At 43.2% G+C, this 24,544-nt stretch overlaps 1 protein-coding gene across 1 annotated transcript; it reads left to right on the top strand.

The window, feature by feature from the left end:
• Positions 1–1,427: 1,427 nt before the first annotated feature.
• On the top strand, positions 1,428–22,095 carry LOC133389702 (interleukin-12 subunit alpha-like). The gene is made up of 6 exons (XM_061637727.1): positions 1,428–1,509; positions 4,075–4,247; positions 18,360–18,455; positions 18,554–18,595; positions 18,701–18,805; positions 21,925–22,095. Exons 1-6 carry the CDS (start codon positions 1,428–1,430, stop codon positions 22,093–22,095), a joined length of 669 nt encoding a protein of 222 aa, XP_061493711.1.
• The last annotated feature ends 2,449 nt before the right edge of the window (positions 22,096–24,544 follow it).

The raw sequence follows: 24,544 nt of genomic DNA on the forward strand, positions 1-24,544 counted from the left end.
AAAAGAGGAAGGCCAAACAAGAGATGGATTGATTCCATAAAGGAAGCCACAGACCTGAACTTACAAGATCTGAGCAGGGTTGTTCATGACAGATGCTCTTGGAGGTTGCTCATTCATAAGGTCACCATAAGTCGTAATCGACTTGAAGGCACATAACCTGCCCGGGCCCTGAGACCTTCAGGAGAGGCCCTTCTCTGAGTACCCACCTCCTCTCAAGTACGATTGGTGGGGACGTGGGATAGGGCCTTCTTGGTGGTGGCCCCTAGGCTGTGGAATGCTCTTCCTAGGGATATAAGAATGACCCCCTCCCTGCAGTCCTTCCAGCGCCAAGCAAAGACTTTCCTATTCCAACAAGCTTTTGGTACTGACGGTTGCTAAAGTTGGGACTGCTGGAAACTGCACTACTAATGCCAAACTTTACTATTTTTAAATTGGTTTTTATTCCTTTTTATCTAGCAGTATGATTGGTTTTAATATTGGATGTAGTTTAATTTCATTTTAATGTAGATTCTGTATGTTTTATCTGGAAGCCACCGTGAGTTCCAGTATTGGAAGGATGGTGGGATATAAATAAAGAATAACTAACTAACTAACTAACAAATAACAGTTGAAGTTGGAGTCCAGCAACAGCTGGACTCCGATAAGGAAGTGATGGGGAAATGCACTGGAAATTGTGTGGGATAATTGCTTGATGGCAGGTCCTTGCAAACTTTGTGCAAACAAATCAGGATGACTGCTCAATAAACAGATCGTCTGGATGCAAGCTGTGGCTTGCTTAGGATCCTATATACCCTTTCTTTAGAGTAAATCCCATTGAACTCATCAGTGAAGCTTATTTATCGCAATATGCCAAAGCATCGGGTGAGGTATCACTGTGTCCGGAATGTAGAGACTCTGCCGGGTCCCGATTGCCCATTTGTTAACAGATCCCAATCAACAGGATTGCCGCCCTGGGCTCCTTCTGGAAGGAAGGACGGATAAAAATTTAATTAATTGATTGATTAATTAAAGGATGTAACTTGGAACTGAAAGCAAATGAGTTGATGATGATGATGATTATCAACCTCAGGGGCAACTCCTTTGGAATTGTCTGCACGAAAAAACCGACGCAGAAGAAGGCGGGAGAGCGCCTTTTGGAGAGCCGCGTAAAATTCCCACGAAGAAAGTTAACGAAGGTATCTTGTCCCTATGACTCAGCGGTGCCGAAGACCAGCGCGGGAGTCTTGATCTGAGAGCGCCATCTCACCCGAGAGAATACCAAAGCCCGGGGTTTCGTGGGAAGAGTGAGAAAAAAAGAAAGAGAAAGGAGGAAAATCCGAAGAAGTCTCTCGCTTTATAAGGCGGCGGAGACTGGCGTAACAAAGAAATTCACACCGCTTTAGAATAAACGCCTCCGGTGGTCCGCTTTCGAACAAGAGCAGCCGAAGATGCATAAGAGCAGCGCCGCCGCCGCCGCCACCTGTGCCTCCCCCCGCAGGCGCTGCCCCGGAGTCGGGGCCGTCTCTCTGGGTGAGTGGGTTCTACCGGACCTCGTCTCCTAGCCAATCAAAGCCAGATATGCAAATCATGACGGTGAAAAGCGAGGTTAGAGTGAGGGGAGTTGAGGGGGTCGTCCTAGGCGGGAAGAAGAAAGAGGCTCCATAGCTTACCCACGGAGACGAGTTTTTCAGACGTTTAAACTTCTGTTGTGATATCGCCTCCTTAATATGCTCCGGAGCACGGGGATCTTTTTCATTTTTGCCAAGGGCATAATTTCTAATAATATAGAGATGCCAGGAACGTAATGGTAAAGACTCTAGAAAGCCTGTCCTCAATCCTTGAGCCCCCTGCCATTTCTCTGTCCTGCGGGGAATAACTCTCTGCAAGTACTGGGCCACTCTCACCTGTTCTCAGGTGCAAGCCTTGGCATGGTAAACATTGTGAGCCTTTGGCCCTGATCTTGCTCTTCCCCTTGAAAGCACATCTTTCCCCAAAAAATCCTGGAAACTGTAGTTTGCCCCTCACAGAGCTACAACTCCCAGCACCCTCAACAAACGACAGGGTCCAGGATTCTTGCGGTGTGTGTGCTTTAAATGACTGTGCTTTAAATGTATGGTGTGTACACAGCCCAAGGCTGGGTCACTGTCGTCTCTCCACTGGGGAGGAGCTAGCATGCCTGGTGGTCCCCCAAAAGTTGGATTGTGATTTTTAAAGTAGGGATCATATTCTGTGGAGCTGTGATTGTTGTTGTTGTTGTTATATTTATTGCCCACCCTTCACCTTTGGGTTCCAGGGCGAGTTACAGAAATTTAAAACACAGTTATGAAAAACCATTAAAACACACGACATTCACAGGAGTAGGGTAGGTGCTGAAAACATAAGTGAGAGGTTTTTTGATTCCCCTGGAACATCAGTATGCATGTTTAAGCTGCCAGATTAATATTGCCACCATTGCCATGCTGCCCTATTCTGGTGGAATTTGGGGGTGGAATTGTTGGTGCATATGTGGATTTTAAACTGTGCAAAAATTTCAATATCTCCTAATGCAGGGTTAGGTGATGTGGTGCCCTCCAGATGCTGTTGGACTTTGACTCCTATCAGTCACAGCCAGCATGACCAATGGTCTAAGATGATGGAGCGCACCACATTGGCAATTCCTATTGCAATGAACATGGTATGACTGAATGGTATAACAACAGTGTAGTGGTAAACTCTAATGAGCAGGTGTTCTTCATGACAACCCCCATAGTCACAACTCTTCTAAGACCACACAACAAAATAAATTCTTGGTCCATGCAAGAACTGGACAAAAATTATTAAATCCAATGTAGACATGATGGTTTCAACCAGGGCCAGCACCAAAGGGCAGCCAGGTCAGGCTCTGGCCGAGGGCCCCACAGCGGCCCCTGAAGGGCCTCTCATTAGGGTGGGGGAGTAGTGCTCCCCTTCCATGATCCGTGGCGATCTCAGGGAGGGAGCTGCCCACCTGCCTGCTTGCTCGCCAGCGTGCCTACCCAGCCCCTTGCTTGCCCTCCCATCCCCCCTCCCACCCGCCCGCTCATTTGCTCACTCACTCGCCAGCTGGCCCACCCGCTCACTTGCTCACTTGCTGACCCTCCCCTCTGCTCCCCCTTGCCTGCTCCCACCCTTACCCCTCCACTCGCTTGCTCACCTGCCCTCCCACGCCTGCCCACTCAGTAGGTAGGTAGGTAGATGGGGCGTGCGTGGGTGCGGGTGCCAGGGCAGGCTGGAGCCCAAGGGCCCTGGTATGCCTGGTGCCAGACCTGCAACACTAAGGCATTTGAGTTACCGTAACAGCAGAGTCCAGCTTTTCAGAATTATTGTACACTTTGTGATAAAAGCCCATTTTGCACAAAGACTAGATACCACCTTCTAGGAGAAAAAAACAGAGAACAGCTCCAAAGAACAGCAGAAATTAGCTGGCAGCATTCACTCTTCTGAAAGAAAGAGAGGATGAGCATGCTTGGGGAGGTGGGATAAAGTACAAGGTAAACAGTGCAACACAGCCAACCACAAATGATTTATGGATTAGCCACCAAAAAAAACTTTCAAAATGGCACTCTCCACTTCATCACTCTTTAATAGGAAAACAAGGACTATTTTGACCCATAGGCAATGTGCACCCATATATTTTCAAAAAAATATATCTAAAAATGGAAATTGTATGATTGTTCCAACATATCCTAGTGTTTTTAATGATGTTATGTACTGTGGTCCTATAATCTTGTTTTGTATTTGAGTCACTGTACTAGCTGCACAAGCACATACATGGGCAATGTTACATGCTGCAATATATGAAAATGGTCTTTATATATTATGTGCTTGATGTTTTATCATGAAATGCCCAATAGGCTTGCTATTTCATTGCAATATCTGTATATGATGATTGGGGTGGGAAGAATTATTTATTTTAAGCTTCTAATATAGGCAGGAATATGTTGGAGGAGCAATTGGAAAAAAGTGTAGGAACTACAGGAAGGAGAGAGGTGTTTGGTATGGAGAACAGGTAATTTACCAGGTCAGAGGGATATTTGTGCCTCCATTTCCTATATGTGGCTCTTCACTTTGTTTCAGGTTCTTGGCTTCTAGTGAGTGTCCTTTGTCTAAGTCTACCCAGCTCATTGTTGGCTTATCATACTCACACCAGTGAACCAGCCACCAAAGGACTATCAGCCAATTTAAGTGACTGCCTGATAATTTCCACACATCTCATGGATGCAGCTGATGTGGCACTACATCAGCTCCAGGTATGGCATTATCATCATCATCTCCTCAAAATTACCTTTTTATTGAGATTTGCTTGCACAAAGCTTACACATAGATTATACTATGGGTAAAAACACACTGTTCTGCTGGTTCCAGTGCATCTCCACCTCTCTCTTCTGAAAATGGGGGCATACAACATCAAACCTGCCCCTTTTTACTGTAAAATCTGATGGGAGCAGCTTGAGTGTGTGTTTTTTAAATTCAGCTTTAAAGAGATTTTGAAACTGATTGGCAGATCAACCCGTTCCCCCTCCGGGTGTGGCTAATGGAAACACTTCACTGTGGTGACTATTGTATTCACAGCCCATGACTAGTGACACACTCAGTTTTGCTGGCTTCAGTGCACCTCCACCTCCATTTTCTGAACATGGGAACTCATGACACCAGGCAAACTTCACCCCCTTTTTCTTCAAAATCTTCAAAGTTGCAGCTCCAGCATGTTGTACATTGAAGTCAGCTTCAGGCAGACTTCAAAACTGATTGACCTTCAACTCTGTTGCCACTCCAGGTGTGTACAATGTAATGCTTGCTATAGACTCAGGCAGACACAGTGATTGGCCTAATGCTTTGCTGTGGGCAGGGCTGTGGAGTCGGAGTAGTGGAGTCGGAGTCGGGAGCAATTTTGGGTGGAGTTGGAGTCGGAGTCGGTAGAAATGTACCGACTCCGATTCCGACTCCGACTCCTTCATAAATGGCAAATGTATATTAACTAGTAATAATAAATTTACTGTAGTAAAATGGTAGCAAAAGGCATTTCATCACCACCACGTGAATCCAGAGCTTGGAAAAGTTACTTTTTAAAACTACAACTCTCATCAGCCCCAGGGATTGGGCTCGTGGGAGTTGTAGTTCAAAAAAGTAACTTTTCCAAGCTGTGGATTCATGTGGTGGTGATGAAATGCCTTTTGCTACCATTTTACTACAGTAAATTTGTTATTACTAGTTAATGGTTGGGAAGGGAGATGTGTGCAGATGTGGGCAAAGTTGTTTCAAAACACAGTCAGAGAAAATGGTCTGGCTGCTTTTGAAGCAACTAGTGTGTCTGCAGGCTATGTCTGGTCTTTATTAACCATTCGTTTGTGGGGACTGGAGATTATATGACAAACAGCATTCATCCAGATTTGTTTGTGCAGCGGTTATATGATTATGATTGAATTTTAAGTAGTGTTGTGTAGGGGAAATGATTTTACCTGGGAGTCATATCAAATACAGGGAACAAAACTGTATTACCAGTTGAGCTACAGTGATTGGGTACATAATGAGAGATTGCCTTCTTGGTTGTGGAATCCACTTTGTGGAAATTTTTAGCTCCAAAATATTAGGTCATTTCCTTCCTACCTTCAGATATCAAGTTACAATGCAGTTTTTTCAGTCTGCTTTTGATTTGGGCACTTGGATAGCAACTGGCTATCTGTTTGGATCCTAGTATTAAGGTTTTGTTCTGGTTTTCCTTCTTTTTTTCTTGAATTTTACTGATTGGTGTCATATTTGTAATGGTGACGTATATTTTAACCTGCTTTATTATTAACTGCTTGAACATCCATGTACATGGAAACAGCCATGATTTCCTTTATCTCCTATAAAGTTATTTTAAAAATTAATAAATAAAAGGAAGAGAAGGAATCAGAGATAAAGCCAAGACTTTGTGTCTGGTCAGCAGGGTGGATATTGCCAATGGATATAGAGAGTGGTTGAGGAGAGGACGGCTTGGGGGGGAAGATGAGAAGTTCAGTTTTGGGCATATTGAGCTGGAGATGGAAGTGAGACATCTGGATAGAAATATCAAACAGCTGGAAATGTGTGATAGGATGGAGAGGGAAAGATCTTGGCAGGGACATGACCAGTCCTGGGATAAATACCACCCTGGGCAAGGAGTAGGGATGTGCTAGAATTCCACCCAATTCAGATCTGGTACCAAATTTTCCATTTTCATTTATTCTATATCATTGTGGATCGGATTTTTACATAGTGATTTTCTGCTGATATTTTCAAAAACAGGTTTTTTTTTTTTAAAAAGTATCTAAAATACCAATATTAAGAACTATAACTTTATCAATACAGTAGGGCCCCACTCATATGGCAGGTTATGTTCCAGGCCCCCGCCGAAAAGCAAAAACCACTGGAAAGTGGGACCCTACTGTATTCCAGCCGCCGCACTCCAGCTGATAACGATCAGCTGTAGGGCGTGATCAGCTGTAGCGCGGGGAGCTTGCGTGCCACAGCTGATCGCTGTCAGCTAGATTGTGACGGCTGGAGCTCCCTGCGCTACAGCTGATTGCCCCGCTGGCGCCACTGTAATAGCAGAACACCGAAAAGTGGGGCCCTACTATATTGCCTTTCATTTATTGATATTAATATCCACGTTGGGGGCCCTGCTGCTGCTCCCTACAAGGACCCATGCATGTTTATACAAAGCTGAGGGCCACATGTGAGAATTATTGCATGCATGGACTAGATGGGAGAATTCTTGTCTGCAGCTTCTTCTTATCCTGGGATCAAGCAGAATGATAGACATGGTTCATTTTTTCTTACATGGGGATAAAGAAATAGAGATCAGGTTGTATGTCTCCTGAGTATCTCCTCCAAATTCCAAACCCCTTCTGGCAGTGCTTCTTTCTGCTTCCTGGGGCTTAGTCTCACAGGTCTGGTTCTGGCCTGCTCCTAGCATTTTCCACTAGTTACTCAGGAAGGATTCCTCCCTTAAGTCTTGGCCTATACGACTCCCATGCCTTTCCCTTTGGTAACTGCCACAGAAAATTACTCCCCAGTGGCACCTTGCTCACCATTTGAACACTTTCTGGAGTTCTTTCTGTGACAAGAACTGGCAGCCTACTCTGCTACAGAACCCCTCTTTAAAGCCTTCCCTGTACCTTCTCTCCTTACAACAAATTCTGTAAGTGAAACTACTTGGTCTGGGCCAATCATAAGCCTGCCTGACCAATCCTATCTTTACTGCTGCCTAGATGTAAAGAAAGATTTTATCTTACAGTGATTGCTTTAGACTCCCTTACAGTTGGGCTGCAGGCCTAGCTAATAAGGAAGCCCTTCCCTTCCAGCCTCTCAAGGATACATTTTACAACCAGATTAAACCTCAGTTGACATCTATTCTGTTTTATACACAACTATGTAAAATATTTACTTCAGCATGTCCACAGAGAGGTCCTATTATGTCACAGTTGCATATTGAGATTCATCTTATACACTCTAATATACTATTTCTTCTTTTTATGAAAACTTTATACAAAATATCAAGAATTTTGATTAGCAATGTGGCAGGGTCAGGGCAGGGGCAAATGGTACACACTTGAACTGAGGTGGAGGGGGGGCTTTGCGTTGTGGGAGCCTGGGGCATATTGCAGCATATTGCCCTGCAGCTTTGCTGTGCTACCTAGTTGCATGGTTTGCATAGGATTGCAAAACATAGCAGTGTAACAGACCCTGCAACTCCCAGGCTTTTGCCCAGCAATGGTTATGAATATGGTGCAGAGAAAGCTACCTCTTATTTGCTGCTCTGCATTCAGTGCACTCCTGCTTGAGTTCTAGGATCCCAATAAAGCCTCTGTCATGTGGTATGGGTGGCTCTCAAAGGATGACTCTCATGGAATTGTAGGCCTATATTCTTTATTATGTTCAGCGCACACACAAAATGGCTCCTCCTGCAAGATCTCCTCCCGGAGCTTCAACACTCCCACCTCAGCTATCACTTGTTTTACTTTTAATATTTTTTGTTTTGTAGCAGTTCCTGTATTTTTGTAAGCATTCTTTATTTTAGAATATCCATTCTTTTTATCTTTAAAAATAATGAAGAAAAGTTATTAATAAAAAAGTTATCCAGCTGACTTGTCACAGCTTACTTAATTTTATTATTTATTTTATTCTTATTTATATAGTGTTCATAGTATTTGAAGTGGTAAGTGCTTGGTAACATCACCTCACAGTAAAACTGCATTCTACTGATTTTAACCTAGCACAAATGACATCAAAGAGGAAACTGAAAAATTAACATACTTTAAAGCTAATTGAAGGAAGATCATTTTTGTAGTTTGTAGCCAAACAAAATGTAGAACACTGAGAAAAAAGTTGCAGAGACTTGCATACTACTACCCTAGCTCATTGCAGACAGCACATTAAAAAAAAACAGCCACTGAGTTCAGCTAGACTCCACCCTCAGCTCAGTATCCCAGGTGACTGGACAGCTTGCCCACTGGCCAGTCCGGGGGAGGGGGAGAAACTGGCGAGGGGAAGGATACCAAAAGCCAAGGGATCTGATAAGGTCACCCATTAGTTTTGGCTCCAGGATTCTCAGGGCATTCAGGCACAGCATCCTCAGTGGGGGGCTCTAACCTGGAAAAGGCAGCCCACGCAGATGAGAATTAACTAAAGCTGATCTTTATCTTCTTGGATACTCTATGCAAAGTAGAAGTGGCAGTACTGCTGGGCAGTGGTCCTTCTGCTGGTTTTGAGGCCCAGCAAATGCCCATCCATGCTACTCTCTGGAGCTTGCCTTGTCAACCAGGATAAGCGTGTGCAGACAGAATAGCAAATGCCAAGAACCTATCCCTGATGAACCCTGAAAGAAAGGGGGAAAACAGAGGAAGAATTTTCCCCCTATATAAATGTTGAATGATGGATTTGGGATGAAGAGAACAGCTAAGCGCTCATAGCAGCCTGTGAAATTGCAGGAGTCAACCAGGAGGGAGTGGTAAGAAGTATTACAAGCAGCAGAGAGTCAAGGAGGATGAGGAGACCCTTGGGTTTGGCAGTGAAGAGACTGCACATAATTTTGGGCTGAGGGCAGTTTCAGTGAAGTGCAGAAAGCAGATTGTAAGTAATGGTGTACATGCATATGGATTATCTTGACCCGTTCCAGTCTGGGTTCAGGCCTGCTTATGGGACTGAATCAGCCTTGGTCGCCTTGATGGATGACCTTTATTGGGAGAAGGATGGGGGAGTGCAACCCTGTTATTATTATGTGATCTGTCAGTGGCTTTTGATACCATTGACCATGGTGTCCTTCTGGGTCGACTTGGTGAGATGGATATTGTGGAGGCACTGTTTTACAGTGGTTCCGATCCTATCTCTAGGGTCATTTTCAGAGAATAGCATTGGCCCCCTGGCAGTTGTTCTGTGGGGTGCCGCAGTTTACCATCTTGTCCCCCATGCTGTTTAACATCTATATGAAGCCCATATATGAAGCAGTTATCGGGAGATTTGGGGCAAGGTGTCAGCAGTACGCTGACGATATTCAGCTCTATGTAACATCTGAATCAGGAGAGGCTGCACAAGCCCTGGACCTCTGCCTGGACTCGGTGGTGGGCTGGATGAGGGCCAATAAACTGAGTCTGAATCCTAGCAAGACAGAGGCGCTGTAGGTTGCTGGTTCCCAGGTTTGGATCATTGGTCAATTGCTTGCTAAGGATGGGATCGTACTCCCTCTGAAAGAGCAGGTCCATAGTCTGGGGTGCTCCTGAATTCATCTTTGTCGCTAGAGGCTCAGGTGACCTCAGTGGCTAGGAGTGCCTTTTACCAGCTTCGGCTGGTAAGACAGCTGTGGCTGTTTCTGGACCGGGATAGCCTGACCACTGTTGTCCATGCACTTTTAACCTCCAGGCTGGATTACTGTAATGCGCTCTATGTGGGGCTACCCTTGATGTTGGTCTGGAAGCTGCAGCTAGTGCAAAATGCGACGGCGAGTCTGCTCACTGGGGTGGGGTATCGCCAACATGTCACCCCACTGCTGAAAGAATTGCACTGGCTGTCCATTAGCTACCGGGCTAAGTTCAAGGTTCTAGTTTTGGTGTACATAGCCCTATACAGCTTGGGACCAGGATTCCTGAAAGACCATCTTATCCCTTATATACCCAGTCAATCACTGAACTCTGCAGGTGAGGGCCTCCTGCAGATACCATCTTATCAGGAGGTCCCTTCTGTACAACATAGGAAACGGACCTTTAGTGTAGTGGCACCTACCCTTTGGAATTCCCTCCTTAAATATTAGACAGGCATAACTATGTGTGTTATTTTTTCGGTGCCTACTGAAGGCCTTCCTCTTTCAACAAGCCTTTTACGTTGAGACCTTATCCAAGTCTGCATCTGTGTTGAAATTGCTTTTTAATGTTTTTAAACCTTTTTTTAAAAAGATAGATGTTTTTAAACCTTTTTAAAGATGTTTAAAAGCTTTTAAAAATGTTTTTAAAGTTGTTTTGTTTTAATATATTTTACAGTCTTTTTTTTATGATGTTTTAAAGTGTTTTAGTGCTTTTGTTTGCTGCCCTGGGCTCTTACTGGGAGGAAGGGAGGGATATAAATCAAATAATAAATCAATAAATAAATATGGATTAGCCCTCACATGCTCTCTGGCATTGATGCTGCAATAAATCTTTGACAGCCTGGCACATGGCTAACAAAATGAGGTTGTGTTAACACAAATTAAATGAGGATTACTTAGTAAGAGTAGGGGTAGCCATGTTAATCTATCACAGCAAATCCAACAAAAAGTTTTGTGCCACCCTCAAGACTAATAACAAAAATGTGTTAATCTTTAAGGTGGACTCTTTGTTTATGAATAGGGGTTAGGGGATTTTTGATTACTATTTCTAAAAGGCAATGAGTCTGCCCGTTTTTTCATGGGAGCCATTTTCAAAATGATGCTTAATTTGTGTCATTTTGTTTGCATTTTGTGCTTCCTGTAACAGAATTCAAAAGCTTAATTGGCAAAAAGGTATAATTGATTTAAAACGGACTCTCTTTCCCTTTTTGTCTTGCTTATTTACAAGTGACAAACTCCTAGGGCTGGTTCACATTGGAGCTGAACTCTGTTTTAAAGGTGAAGCTTTCTCAACGTGATGGAGTTTAAAGGTTCACACTTCTTACCTTATATGGACCCTCAATCCGCTGTTTTGCATTCATACTGAAGGGGAAGGGTTAATCTCACAGCTTCCTAATGACCATGTCCTCTTAAGGTCAAACTATCTCTTCCTCTGGTTACCTTGGTAACCAAGCATGCTCAGTTTGTTCTAGAGTAAAAAAAAAAGGGAGGAGGAGGGAGTGGGCATGGACTCACCAAAGCATCGGAGCTAAGCATCTACAAGCCCCTAGAGATGCAAAGCACAGACGGTTTTTCCTTCCCTTTTCGGAATAAAATTAGTGATAATTTGAGCCTCTGATAATTACTAATACCAAATAAGGGGAGCATTTTGAGTGAAACCATACTTTCTCGTAAAACTATAAAAGGATTGCAGTTAATTGTCCCTTGTTTACTATACCATAATTCCCGAAACATTTGCCAATCTTATTCCATTCTTAAAAGTTTCTTCCAGTAAAGGCTACACCATGGATCCACTGTGCTAAATCTGGCTCCTTGAGAAGTATTGTCTGGCCCTTCAGTTACCAACCAAGAAGTGAACTCCACATGTCATTCTCAAAGTGAGCCTTCAAGAATACTAGTTGTTGGTTAGGAGGTTACACATATGTAGTCTTAGCATCAGTAATACATCAGTGCTGATATCACATTGCAATACTCTGTAAAAAGTTCTCACTTCATAAAGACAGTTCATTTGTATAGTGCAGTGCTCTTCCCTCCACTGAAGTGAATGGGAAAGCCCTTAGGGCCCAAGGAGTTTGATGTGCATCAGAGCTCTTGGGCTTGCCAGGAATCTCTGTATTCAGAGGCAATGCATATTATAATACGTGTCAAAAAGTGGATGTTATAATGGCATTGCACTCTTGTTTTTCACTTTCTCCCACATGTTATTGCACTTGTGAAGGGAACTCTTCTAGCAGAAGATGAAAGAGTTCCATATGCATCTGGAATGGAATTTGAAACATCCCACAATTATACTTGGATTTGGAATATAGTGGTTAGACAAGATCTTTTGCAATTGTGTCAGATTTTTGTCCTCTGTTGAGGTTGCAACAAACATCTTAAAAGGGAATAGGTTTTGTCATTCTCAGTGATTTCATGAGCAAGGAACCAGTGACCCAGTCTTTCCACATATTGCTGTCTTTCTTCTGTTTCTGGATTCAATTCCTCAATTTTCTCATAGGATGACATAATCTGATTTTTCTCATCACCACTGTTTAGTTCCTATTTAATATCAGGCAGGGTTACTCACTTTTATTAACCCAGAACAAGAAGCTGTTTTTCAGTGAACAGGGTAACACACAACTGCATAGGAAAATGAAAGTAACAACAAGAACAAGCTGAAGGGTGGAGTCTTAGTGTTCCAACATCTTTAATTGTTATATAAAAGGCGACAGAGAGGTGGACAACAGAACTTCCTCGGGGAGGGAGTTCGACATACAGGACACCGTCACAGAGAAGACCTTGCTTTACACCCCACCCCACAGGTCATGCCTTCTGGTGGTACCACAAGCAGGATTGTTAAGCATAGATTGTTAAGCATAGGTCAGCAGATACAGGGACAGGTGGATGTTTAAGTACTTGGGCTTCAAGCCATTTAGGGTTTTGTACATCACTACCAACTCCTTGAATTGGGCCTGGTAGTACACAGGCAGCCAGTGCAGTGTTTTAAGGGACAGTGTTATTTGGTCCCACCTGACTACTGCTTCCAGACCATTTTCAAGGGTAGCACATTACATTACAGCACATTACAATAGTGCAAACATGAGGTTACCAGGGCATGGACTAGGCTATCCCAGTCCAGAAATCACTGTGGCTGATGAATTAGCTATAGCTGGGCATGGGTGCTCCTCACCAGTGAGGCCACTGTCGGTCCCCCGACTCAGAGAAGTGGGAAGGAGAAAACAATATAATAGGTGAAAAGGCCCTTGAACATTGCAAGTGGAACTTGCAATAAAATGTTACAGTGTGATGCAGTCCTATTCTAGGTTCCAGCCATGTCCTCTTCCACTGCATGCTTTTCCACTCCCCAACAGTCAGTTAGAATTCCATTCCCTCTGAAGGTCTTTAGTCACGATTGGGTTGTTTTTAAGGATTGCCCCTAAATATTGTTTTGTACTTCTGCAAACCTTGGTGTTCCACAAAGCCTGCTAACATCTCCCTCTTGTGTGTGGATGATGCTGTTTTGGCTGCGTAAGGAGTGGCAAAGTCCCCTCTGAACTTTGGAAATAGAGGCAGTGACACAGATAGATTAATAATCCACAGCTTCAATAGATATTGTTGCACGCCGCCCCAATCTCCAAGTGGTGAGATTTCCAGGGGTCCCTGCGCTCGCCCTGGGTTTGGTTTCCTTGGGAAGGTCAGCAGAGACTGTGGTGTCTTTATGAAATATGGTTTGTTTATTTACACACATTCCAACCTGAGCTTAGGATGGAGGGGTTCAAGGCATCAGCAGTCCAATATCCAGCTTTTCCATCAGGGTTACAGGAGGCATCCTAAAGCCATGGTGCAGACAGCCAGTCTCTCTCCCTGCCTCCAGTTCCAGCCTTTCTCTGACACAACTCTGCAACACAAGCCCCTCCTTGGCCCCAGGAGCAGGGGGGGGGGAGGCTCTCCTGAAGAGTTTAAATGACAAAAGGATCTTCCTGGCCCATTCACCAGTTGCTGGGCACCTGATAGACCCATTAACCCACCTGGCTACTCTATTAGCTTAACAAAAGAAACTCATCTGACCAGCAAAGTGAGTTTCTACCCCAAGGCACAGGATTCCAAATTGGAGGCTTGAAAGGGACTGATAGAAATTATCAATTTCAACCCCCAAACTCACAACAATATATTATGGGTTGTATTAAGCTTAATGTTAGCGTATTTTACACAGTCTGTAGCCCAGTACCAAGTAGAGTAGAGTAAATGCCAGTCACACAGTGAAGAGCTTCAAGTAAGAAGGACTTTATTGGCATGCAGCACCAACAGGTCCTATAGGTATAGTCCAAACACTCACTTGCATAAGTTACCAGCAAACCGCTCCGCATCAATACCTTGTTCTCCTATTCTCCCCCACACAGGCTGCTCTCTTTCACTCTGCTTTATGGGCCTAAGTGTTAAGAGATAATCTCCTGCAGCTGTGTCTTGAACGTTCCCCAAGGTTGTTCACTCAGCCTTCACGTTAACCCATTCCTATCCTGTTTTCCTAGAGGATCTAAAACATTTTTTTTTTACTGGTAACAATCCCCCACTTTTTGATTTGCAAGGAAATACAGGTTTCTTGATTTACATACAAACAAATATGTTTGCTACATTTTTACATACATTCAGTCCAGATACATTTCTGCTATATTGTTACATACATTCAATCAAGATACATCATCATCAATATGTTCCATCCAGTCTCTCCCCCCGTCCAACATAGCGAACCACAATTTATAATCCTGCGCAGTCCAATCATCCTCCTCTTCATCGGACTGTACTGGTTCTAAGGTTTCCTGGATATTTATTTTAGCTACAGTAAACCTGTCTGGCGGCTTACCCAGGTTAGTCCTTTGTGATCTTCGGGGCTCGGTTTCTAACTGCCTCGGCTCAATTTCTGTATCTGTCAGGCCTTCCATTTCCCCTTCTTCTTTTACATCATCTGTTTCATGTTTTACATACATTATATCATGCTCTGTACTCTGTGCATGTTCTATACTCTCTTCCTCCTTACTGCTGTTTTCTGTGTCTGTTTCTGCTTCCGTTTCAGACTCTGATTCTGATTCCCTTCTGTGAACGTGCTGCATATGGTCAGTGTCATGAATGTGTGTCAGTGTTCCATTCTGAAATATCACTATGTCATCCTGTGATTGTAAGGGTTCAGTGGTTGCATTAATTGCCTTTCTTTTTGTACCGGCTCTTGGGCTCCTGTTGTTCACTTCCCTGCTTAAAATTACTTTTTGTGAACCTGCCACCCATATTCTGTATGCTGCTCTGTCACATCCCAGAACTTGTCCTTTAACCCATTTGTGCTCATCATTAGCAGTTCCTCATGCCTTACGCACAACAGCCCAGCATGTTTCACCAAATTCTCTTATGTGTGAATGCTTGGGCTTTTTACCATACAGCATTTCGTAGGGTGTTTTTATAATTGGGCTTGAGTACAGTTGGTTTAATACATAATTTGCGTACATAATTGCTTCACCCCAGAACCCAGATGATAGATTACAGCCATGCATCATTGCACGCATCATATCCTGAAGGCTCCGGTTTCGGCGTTCTGCCAATCCGTTCTGGTGCGGAGAGCCAGGAGCTGTTAAGGAATGTTTAACGCCCCTTTCTTTAAGGTATCTCCAAAATGAGCCTGAAAGGAATTCACCTCCCCTGTCTGAATGAAGCTGTGCTACCTTAACTTTATGCTTAGCTTCTACCCATTTTACAAATTGCTTTACGTGTCTTTCAGTTTCGTTTTTCGATTGCAATAGGTACACAAAACTAAACTTTGTGAAATGATCTATAATTACCAAATAATATTTTGCACCTCCCTTAGATTTATTAAATGGACCAGCTAAATCCATACTAAGTAACTCGAATGCTCTCTTGGATTTCCAATCACTTTTAGTGCTAATTGGTGTTGCTGTAGCTTTGGTTTCTTTACACACAGTGCACTCAACAAAAACATTACAGGGTTTAAGCTTTATGTCTGCGCTGTGCTTAGGCATCAGTTGTAAAGTAGAGTAACTTGTATGCCCCAATTTTTTGTGATAATCATGAATGCATCCTTCATGTATAGGTTTGTTTCTTGTTACATTAACAACCACCTTAGGGATTTGCTCTATTACGTAAAGTGAGTTCTTTAGATATCCCTTTACTAGCACCTTCCTTTGTTTCATAATCTCACACACTCCGTTAGAAAATAATACATCATACTGCATTGCATTTAGTTTAGATACTGACATTAAATTTGACGAAATAGTAGGAACATATAACACATTTGTAACCAACGTTTTGAGACAGTGTACATTAATAACACCCCTCCCAAGTACCTCACGTGTTTTTCCATCCGCCAAGTATACTTGTTCAGAAGTGGTAGTAAGCTCTGTAAACATTGCTTTGTTGTTGCATAAAAAATGAGATGATCCAGAATCGATAGTCCATTCCGTGTTTTTGTTCTCCTCTTCTTCTTTTTCTGTTGCTGTTACGACTCGCACAAACATTGTCTCTTTTCCTCACTCGGCTTCTCTTTGCGACTTGCAGTCTTTATGTAAATGTTGCGCAGAACCGCATTTGAAGCATTTCTTTACTGGTGTTTCTCTGGGGTTGTCTCTTCTTTGTGATGTGCCTTTTGTGGAATGTTGCATACTTTCTTTGTGACGTTCCGACTCACGTAAAAGTTTATCAGAGACATAACTCATTGTGAGCTCGCATTCGGGCATTGCTTCCAACGTGCATATGACAGCATCGTATGATTTATCCAATGAAGAAAGTAACACAAACACTTGCTGTAGGTCCGAGTATTCCACATCTCTATCTTGTAATTGCGCAAACAAGCCTCAAATAGTTTGTATGTGTTCATGCATGCTTATTCCCTCTGTTAAGTGCGTTTAGAATAGCTTTCTCACGAGTAGAACTTTACTGCCAGCTGTGGTTTTAATATGAACACTCCGCAGCGCCTCCCAGACCTCTCTTGCAGTTTCTGTTTCTCTTACGTACAGTAGCTGAGAGTCTTGTACTCCAAGTATAATAGTGGCTCTTGCCTTCCGGTCTTGGCGTTGCCATTCTTCCGTGGGGTTAGAAGGTGCGTCTGCCTCAATGACGTTCCACAGGTCCTCTCGGATTAGCAGCATCTGCATCTTTATCCGCCAACTTGTGTAATTCGTGTCATTTAGACGTTCCAATGGCATTCCTGAGGTGTAGGACATTGCCATACTGGTTTCTCCAGGTGCTTTAGCTTGACCACAGTTTTCCTGCTGGTTTGCCCTTCTTTCAAGCGTGTTCTGGCTTACTGGTATTGTGGGTTAGACCGTGTAGTCTGGGCCCATAACCCTTAATGTTAGCGTATTTTACACAGTCTGTAGCCCAGTACCAAGTAGAGTAGAGTAAATGCCAGTCACACAGTGAAGAGCTTCAAGTAAGAAGGACTTTATTGGCATGCAGCACCAACAGGTCCTATAGGTATAGTCCAAACACTCACTTGCATAAGTTACCAGCAAACCGCTCCGCATCAATACCTTGTTCTCCTATTCTCCCCCACACAGGCTGCTCTCTTTCACTCTGCTTTATGGGCCTAAGTGTTAAGAGATAATCTTCTGCAGCTGTGTCTCTAACGTTCCCCAAGGTTGTTCACTCAGCCTTCACGTTAACCCATTCCTAACCTGTTTTCCTAGAGGATCAAAAACATTTTTTTTTTACTGGTAACACTTAGTCCTACCCAGAGTAGACCCACTGAAATTAATGAACCTAAGTTAGTAATATCTTTTAACTTCAACAAGTCTACTCTCAGTAGGACTAGCACTGAATACCACCTTGTAAGTATAGACTTCTTGGATCTCACATTCATAAGCACCTACCATGACCCCTCTCTGCTCAATTTCTGAGCCCTGTAACAGAACGGGGCATGGCTACACTGTGTGGTGATGATGACAACTGCTGGAATATCAACGTCCTCTACTGCATCAATGTCATATGTTTGACTTGTAGCACAGTGCTACACCAAAAGCATTTTGATGCTTCTGATTCTAAATACTTAGTAGCAAGCACAGTGGCTCTTAAAACTGGAATGATTAGCGATGGAATTTCTCCTGAAAGGTCTGTACAAATATAAGATGATGGCTGCAATTCTAAGCACACTTACAAGTAAGCCTTGCCAAACACAGTGGAATGCAGGATGTAGGGTTTTGCTGTTAGAACCAACTCACACTGATGGCAAGAGCAACATTTGCTTTGTGAGTAGTTTCACAGGTTTAAACATGTGGAAGCACAGGCAAGTTGTGCCTCCCTTTCCCATTTTCTTTACAAGGTGTAAAGCTTAGCTCATATGTCACCCCTTGTAATGAGATGTGCATCTTCTCGATATGGAAACATTCGTGCCCCAGCAGGAGGGAGATATGTGGGCTCAACTTCTAAAGCTAAAGCCATTCAGTGTCCCCTGGATAGCTGTCAGTAGCAATGATCAAGCACTGATGAGTGACGCAGGCCATCAATACAATTCCTGTTGCACATAGTAACTGTCCTGATTCAATTAATATTCTCCCCATTTATACAGAATCACTTTAATTGTACTGTGGAATATAATGTCCCTGCAAATCCTATGAATGAAAAGAAGATAATGAAGGCCTGCATGGGAGGATATTCACTGAAGGTATTGCCATAAGTACTTTCTAACAAACCGAGTGGTGTTAGCTAAATTCAAGTTTGTAAAGGAACTAAAGTCTCTTATCTTACATTTTTTTATTTCAGTTTGAACTCTGTCCCTCAGGAGAAAATGGTTCTGTTGATCAGGTAAATTACCATCCTAGTTCGCAGCAAGTTTATTTCTCATTTGTCTTGCGTCAAGGAATCTTCAAAAAACCCTCCATATCTCTGAATTGTTGTTATCTCTTACAGACTTTGTGCATGGACACCATCTATACAATTCTGAAGCACTATATGGTGGAAATCAAGAATTTCAGTTCTCCAGATCTTTTTGGTGCTGTCAGCCATATGATGCAGGTATATATTTGTTGTTGTTATGTGCTTTCAAGTCGATTAAGACTTATGGCGACCCTATGAATCAGCGACCTTCAATAGCATCTGTCATGAACCACCCTGTTCAGATCTTGTAAGTTCAGGTCTGTGGCTTCCTTTATAGCATCAATTCATCTCTTGTTTGGCCTTCCTCTTCTTCTACTCCCTTCTGTTTCTCCTAGCATTATTGTCTTTTCTAGTGAATCATTTATTCTCATTATGTGTCCAAAGTATGATAACCTCAGTTTCATCATTTTAGCTTCTAGTGATAGTTCTGGTTTAATTTGTTCTAACACCCAATTATTTGTCTTTTTTGTAGTCCATGGTATGCGCAAAGCTCTCCTTCAACACCATATTTCCAATAGTTGCATTAAACCAGAATATAATATTGATAAATGCTAATGATTCATAGCAATTACAAATAGTGTAATAAAGACATCTGCTATTTTAAGCAGTGAGAAACAGGGATGGGGAACCTGTAGCTTTCTAGACGTTGCTGGGCTACAACTCCCACTATCCTTGACTACTGCTCATGCTGGCTGGGGCTGATGGGAGTTAGAGTTCCACAGCATTCAGAGAACCAGAAGTTCCCCATCCCTAGTTGTAAACCACCTGTATTTTTTTTTGTAAACTACAACTCCCAATCAACTTTTCAGGATTTCCACTAGGGAGTCTTCATACATGCAGGAATTAGCTGAAAGAAATGGTTTCTGATCATTTTAGCATTTAAAGCTGCAATCCTAACACCATGTAGCTGGCAGTAAATCCCACTGAATTTCAATAGGACTTACTTCTGAATAGGCATAGTTAGGATTGCGCTGTAAATAAATGTTAGAAAGTCACTCAAGCTGCACTCCTATTTACTCTTACTTTGGAATAAGGCCCATTGAACACAAAATAATTTTATTTAGAATGAACGTGGATAGAATCAATTTGCATGAGTATGAATAGGGAAGTCCCCAGTCATATAAAACAAATTATATCAAAAAAAATCAAATAGAATAAAAACATTGCACTTATAAAAATAATATCCATTAAAAATTGGCATCACCTTGGCCACCATCTCAGAAGGCTTTAAGTAAGCCATACACTCTCTAGGTCTCAGCTGTCTTTATAATGTATGGGGGAAATAATAATAGCCTGGCCTATATGAAAGGGATGGGGAGCCTGTGACCCTCCAGATATTGTTTGACTCCAACTCCCATCCAGCATGGCCAATGGTAAGTGAAGATGGGAGTTGCAGTCCAACAGTATCTGGAACACCACAGATTCCCAGTCCCTGCTATAGAGCAAGCAAGTGTGGCAGGGTTGGCACCAGGCATGACTGGGCCCTTGGGCACCAGCCTGGCCTGGGCACATGGCTCCTGCCTGATCCACCTACCTCTCTCCTGTCTTCTGCTGCTGTGCATGCTGCTTGCACAGAGCTACCATCAACCAAGATGGTGGCAGAGGCTTCTCTAAGATGGCAGAGGCTGATGCCCCCACCGCCACCTTGGCTGATGGCACACATGCACAGAATGCTACATGTGTGCACATGCCTGCCATCAACCAAGATGGCGCTAAGGGCATCAGCCTCTTAAAGAAGCCTCCTCCGCCATCTTGGTTGATGGCAGCCCTGGGCAGGCAACCTGGAAGCTCCCTCCCTACAATCCATGGCAGGGACCCTGCCACGGATTGCAGAAGGGGAGCACTACTCTCCCACCCTAACGAGGGCCCCTTCAGGAGCCCCTCTGGGCCACAGGGGCCCTCGGTCAGGGCCCAACCTGAAGGGCGGACAACCTGTGAGAAGGGCCATAGCTCAGTGGTAGAGCATCTACCTTGCATGCAGAAGGACCCAAGTTCAATCCCTGGCATCTCCAGGTAGGGCTGGGGATGTCCCTTGCTTGAAACCCTGGAGAGCTGCTGCCAGTCAGTGTAGACAATACTGAGCTAGATGGACCAATGATCTCACTCGGTGTAAGACAGCTTCCTGTGTTCCTATGTACAGCTGTGAAATTTCAAAAACCTTCTGCAAGTGATCAGCTCAAATTTATCCCTCTTACCAGCCTGCTGAGTGGAGAGAAAAGGCGGCAGAAAGAGAGAGGCCTCTGTCTATGCTCCCCACCATCACTGCCAGCATGCAGCCCTCAACAGATTTACACACACACACACACACACACACACACACACACACACACAGAATGTGACCAACAGAAAGCAGGTATCCCACCTTCGCTATAGGGCCAGTGTAAGGTTTACTGAGATAATTATGTGGAGTATTGTGAACAGACGTCCCCCACTGCTGCCTCCTAGGCCCAGCCGGGGCTCAGCCAGCTCAGCCAAGACCAGCACAAGTGAAACCAGTGGAAAGTCCCAAAAAGGGGCATTCTAAGGATGTGCTGGCGGTAGAACTGAGGGTAGGGAGACTTACTCCGCATTCTGGTCTTGTTCAGCTCCATCCTGCAGCCAGGATATGCTGGGAAAAAGGGTGGCAGAAGGAAACACACATTTGTTTTCCTTCTGCTACCCTCTGCCGGCGCAGCCAGTGTTTTCCCCTCCCTGGGATTCCTGATCAGAGGTGCAATGTGGCGGAACCTTCCACCTCCTTCTGCCTGCTCCACTCCCATCAGCCTCCTCCAAGCAGGATTGTGCTGCCCAGGTGCAATCCTATAGGCATTATGCTGGGCTGAGGGGAGTTAGGATATGGGTCTTGGTTTAGGCAGGCCATGCTGTTTTAAATCCCTAATCCCAGTTCAGTCTGGGCCCAGCAAAGACCGGCATAAATTAAGCTGGTGTAAATCCCCAAAAAGGGTAATTCCAGGGGTGTGGTAGGTCAGGACTAAGGGGAGGGGGACTTAGGCTGTGCCCTACATGTTCAGCTCAGTCATATGACCTTCAGGCCTGGCTTAAAGTAAGAAAAAAGCTGCCGACTGAGCCGGCATTCTCCCCTCCCAAGGGCTTCTGAATGGTGGTACAATCTGAAATACTTTAAACCAACATAACTTCAGCTGGCTAAAATTGTACTAGCTTCCTCGATGCAGGATTGCTCTATAAGGGCACTGTATCAGACAGTTAAGTCTAAATGTTTGAATTTGCATTCATATTTGATGGTACATCTTTTTCAGGCTTTGAAAGCCAACCAGAAGATCACAGAGCAACCACCATCCTCACCAGAGCATCCTTTGAGTAAGACATTTGAAATGGAGATGAAGCAATGCAAGATTCTTCTAACTTTGCAGCAGCTTGCTCAGACTATCAACAGAATTTTGTACTACCAGAAGTCACTAGAAATATAAATATAATATTGATCCTCAAATATGTTAATTTTTACAGAATAACTTTTTTTTAGAATCATTGATTACAACAGCCCAAATATATGTCTATTCCCAAACTGTGCCTTGAAACAGAATTTGCAGCAGCCATAACAGATTATCATACATTGGCCACAAGTAGAGATCAAAATTAAGCAAAATTCACCATACCAAGTGTGCCTGCAACAAATCCACATGCTGAAACTAGTGTATTGTGTCACATATGCTATAGGAAGAAATGAAATGTCCCAGAATCCATTGACCAATTTGCTTGTAGGAACATCCCTTCCCAAATGAAATTTTCATGAGCAGCCACAGGCTGTACATGAGAATCTGCATGCATTCATTTGCCAGTCAGATGACCATCTGCTGTGTGGCAGAAGAACAAAATGCCTTCTAAGCTAAAATGTTAGGAATTTACAGTGCAATCCTATACATGTCTACTCAGAAATAAAAAACATAGGACTTCAGCCTTCCTTTTATAGGGTGGTATTCAACTTGCTCAGAGCAGACCCACTGAAATCAATGGACCTGTTAGTCATGTCCATTAACTTCAATGAGTCTACCCTGAGTAGGACTAGCATTCAATGCCACCCATACAGTGTGTAGGAAAAATAAGCTACAGAAAATACTCATGAAGGATTACATATTTCAAACTAGTAGTGGTTGGTGGCTTCATGTCAGTAGGGCAGTGGAATCTGCTCCAGGTTTTAGTCCAAACTTTCAAGCAGCTGTCCAAGGTGCTCAACAAAACCTGGAGGGGATTCCACTGCTCCACTGACATGGAAACACAAGCCACCACTGTTCCATACTGTTTTTCAATTTGTATTAGTATGAGTGACTCATCATGTTCAGTTTGTTGCTGTCATGTTGTGTCATTCTGTACATCACTGCAAAAAGCCTTCCCTTCTTTTCTGTCCCCTGGGTTAAACTACTATCTTTAGAAATAAGCTATTTTGGACACAGGTCCAACTGTTATGCGGTTTTTTTTACTATTTGTGTAAAGTGCCATGCAAATTGATGATGCTTAATAATAATAATAATTTATTAAGAAATATTTATAAGTAACTTATAATTTTATTATTATTAATGTTATATTTATATAATATATTTTAAACTTATTTATATTTATGACTGAATAAATTATTACTTAAATGATATTGGAGTAATTTCAGTTTATTTTTCCTTTTCATTATTATTTTTCAACAACGGAGAAAAACAAATTATGGTGGGGTTTTTTTAAGTGCTTGGAATATGTTCGTTTCCTGCCATTTTGCCAACAGGCATCTGTGGGCTTCTCCAGACAACCGTTTATTCAGTGTTCACCCTGATTTGTTTGTACAAAGCTTACGTAGTACAGACTTTGGCTGTGAACACACGAGTCACCTACAGCAAAGCGTTTCCATTAGCCACACCTGGAGGGTGAACGAGTTGATCTGCCTATTGATTGTGAATCTCTTTGAAGCTGAAATTTTTAAAAATGCACTCAAGCTGCTCCCATCAGGTTTTACAGTAAAAAGGGGCAGGGTTTGACTAGTGACATGCACCCCCATTTTCAGAAGAGAGAGGCAGAGATGCACTGGAACTGGCAGAAAAGTGAGTGTGTTTCTACCCTTAATCTGGTCTTTATTGAACATTTGTTCTGATTTATATATAGGATGGTTATATGCCAATGAGCATTCATCTTGCATCCATTTTGGTTTGCTGGTGGGTTGTTTACATGGCTTCCTATTTGTCATTCGTTCATTCCACATTTTACAGTGCATTTCTCTATCACTTTTCAAGCCACACAATGTCCTTTTTTTAAAAAGTAGATTTGTTGTACAAGTGCTGTGGTTCCTCAACCTTTTTCTCCATGGACCAGTGAAAAATTGCTGAGGGTCTTGGTGGACTACTTATGAAAGAATTTTTGTGCAGTCCCCACCCTTTCCCCACAGAGTCAGGATACACGTTATAGTGCTAAATGCAGTCTTTTTACTTCAGACGTTGCACAAACAGAAGATAAACAGCATTTGTTTGATATATACAGTCAACAGTCTATTTACAGGTTGCTTACAGTAGAACAGCCAGAGGTTCAGTGTGCTCGTGTAGTCCTTTCGCTTTCCCAACGGCAAAACTCGTCCGTGATTAGAACATCAGCATGCCAAGCAAAACAGCAGCAGTCCTTGAGCATTGGAGATATGGAGAGCATCAGCAACTCAACTAGCTCTGGGTCTCTCTCTCTCTCTTTTATTACCCAAAGAGACAGGATGATTTATCCTGTCCCACCCTTAATTACTCACACCTGTCAGCTTGTCTTGGTGTCTGTTGCTATTAACCCTTCAATCACAGTTCCTTGTAAAACAACATATTCTTACATACATTAACAACTTAATCATTTTTCTGCCTATTGTAGCAATTGTAATGCGCTGTGCTAGGCACATAACAACAACAA

This window comes from Rhineura floridana, chromosome 7, assembly GCF_030035675.1.
Source record: "Rhineura floridana isolate rRhiFlo1 chromosome 7, rRhiFlo1.hap2, whole genome shotgun sequence".
NCBI lineage: Eukaryota > Metazoa > Chordata > Lepidosauria > Squamata > Rhineuridae > Rhineura > Rhineura floridana.

Coding starts and splice junctions, on each gene's coding strand:
- LOC133389702 (XM_061637727.1), top strand. CDS start 1,428: ATGCATAAGAGCAGCGCCGCCGCCGCCGCCACCTGTGCCTCCCCCCGC. Junction 4,248..18,359: donor TGGCACTACATCAGCTCCAG/GTATGGCATTAT, acceptor CCATTTATACAG/AATCACTTTAATTGTACTGT. Junction 18,456..18,553: donor TGGGAGGATATTCACTGAAG/GTATTGCCATAA, acceptor TTTTTATTTCAG/TTTGAACTCTGTCCCTCAGG.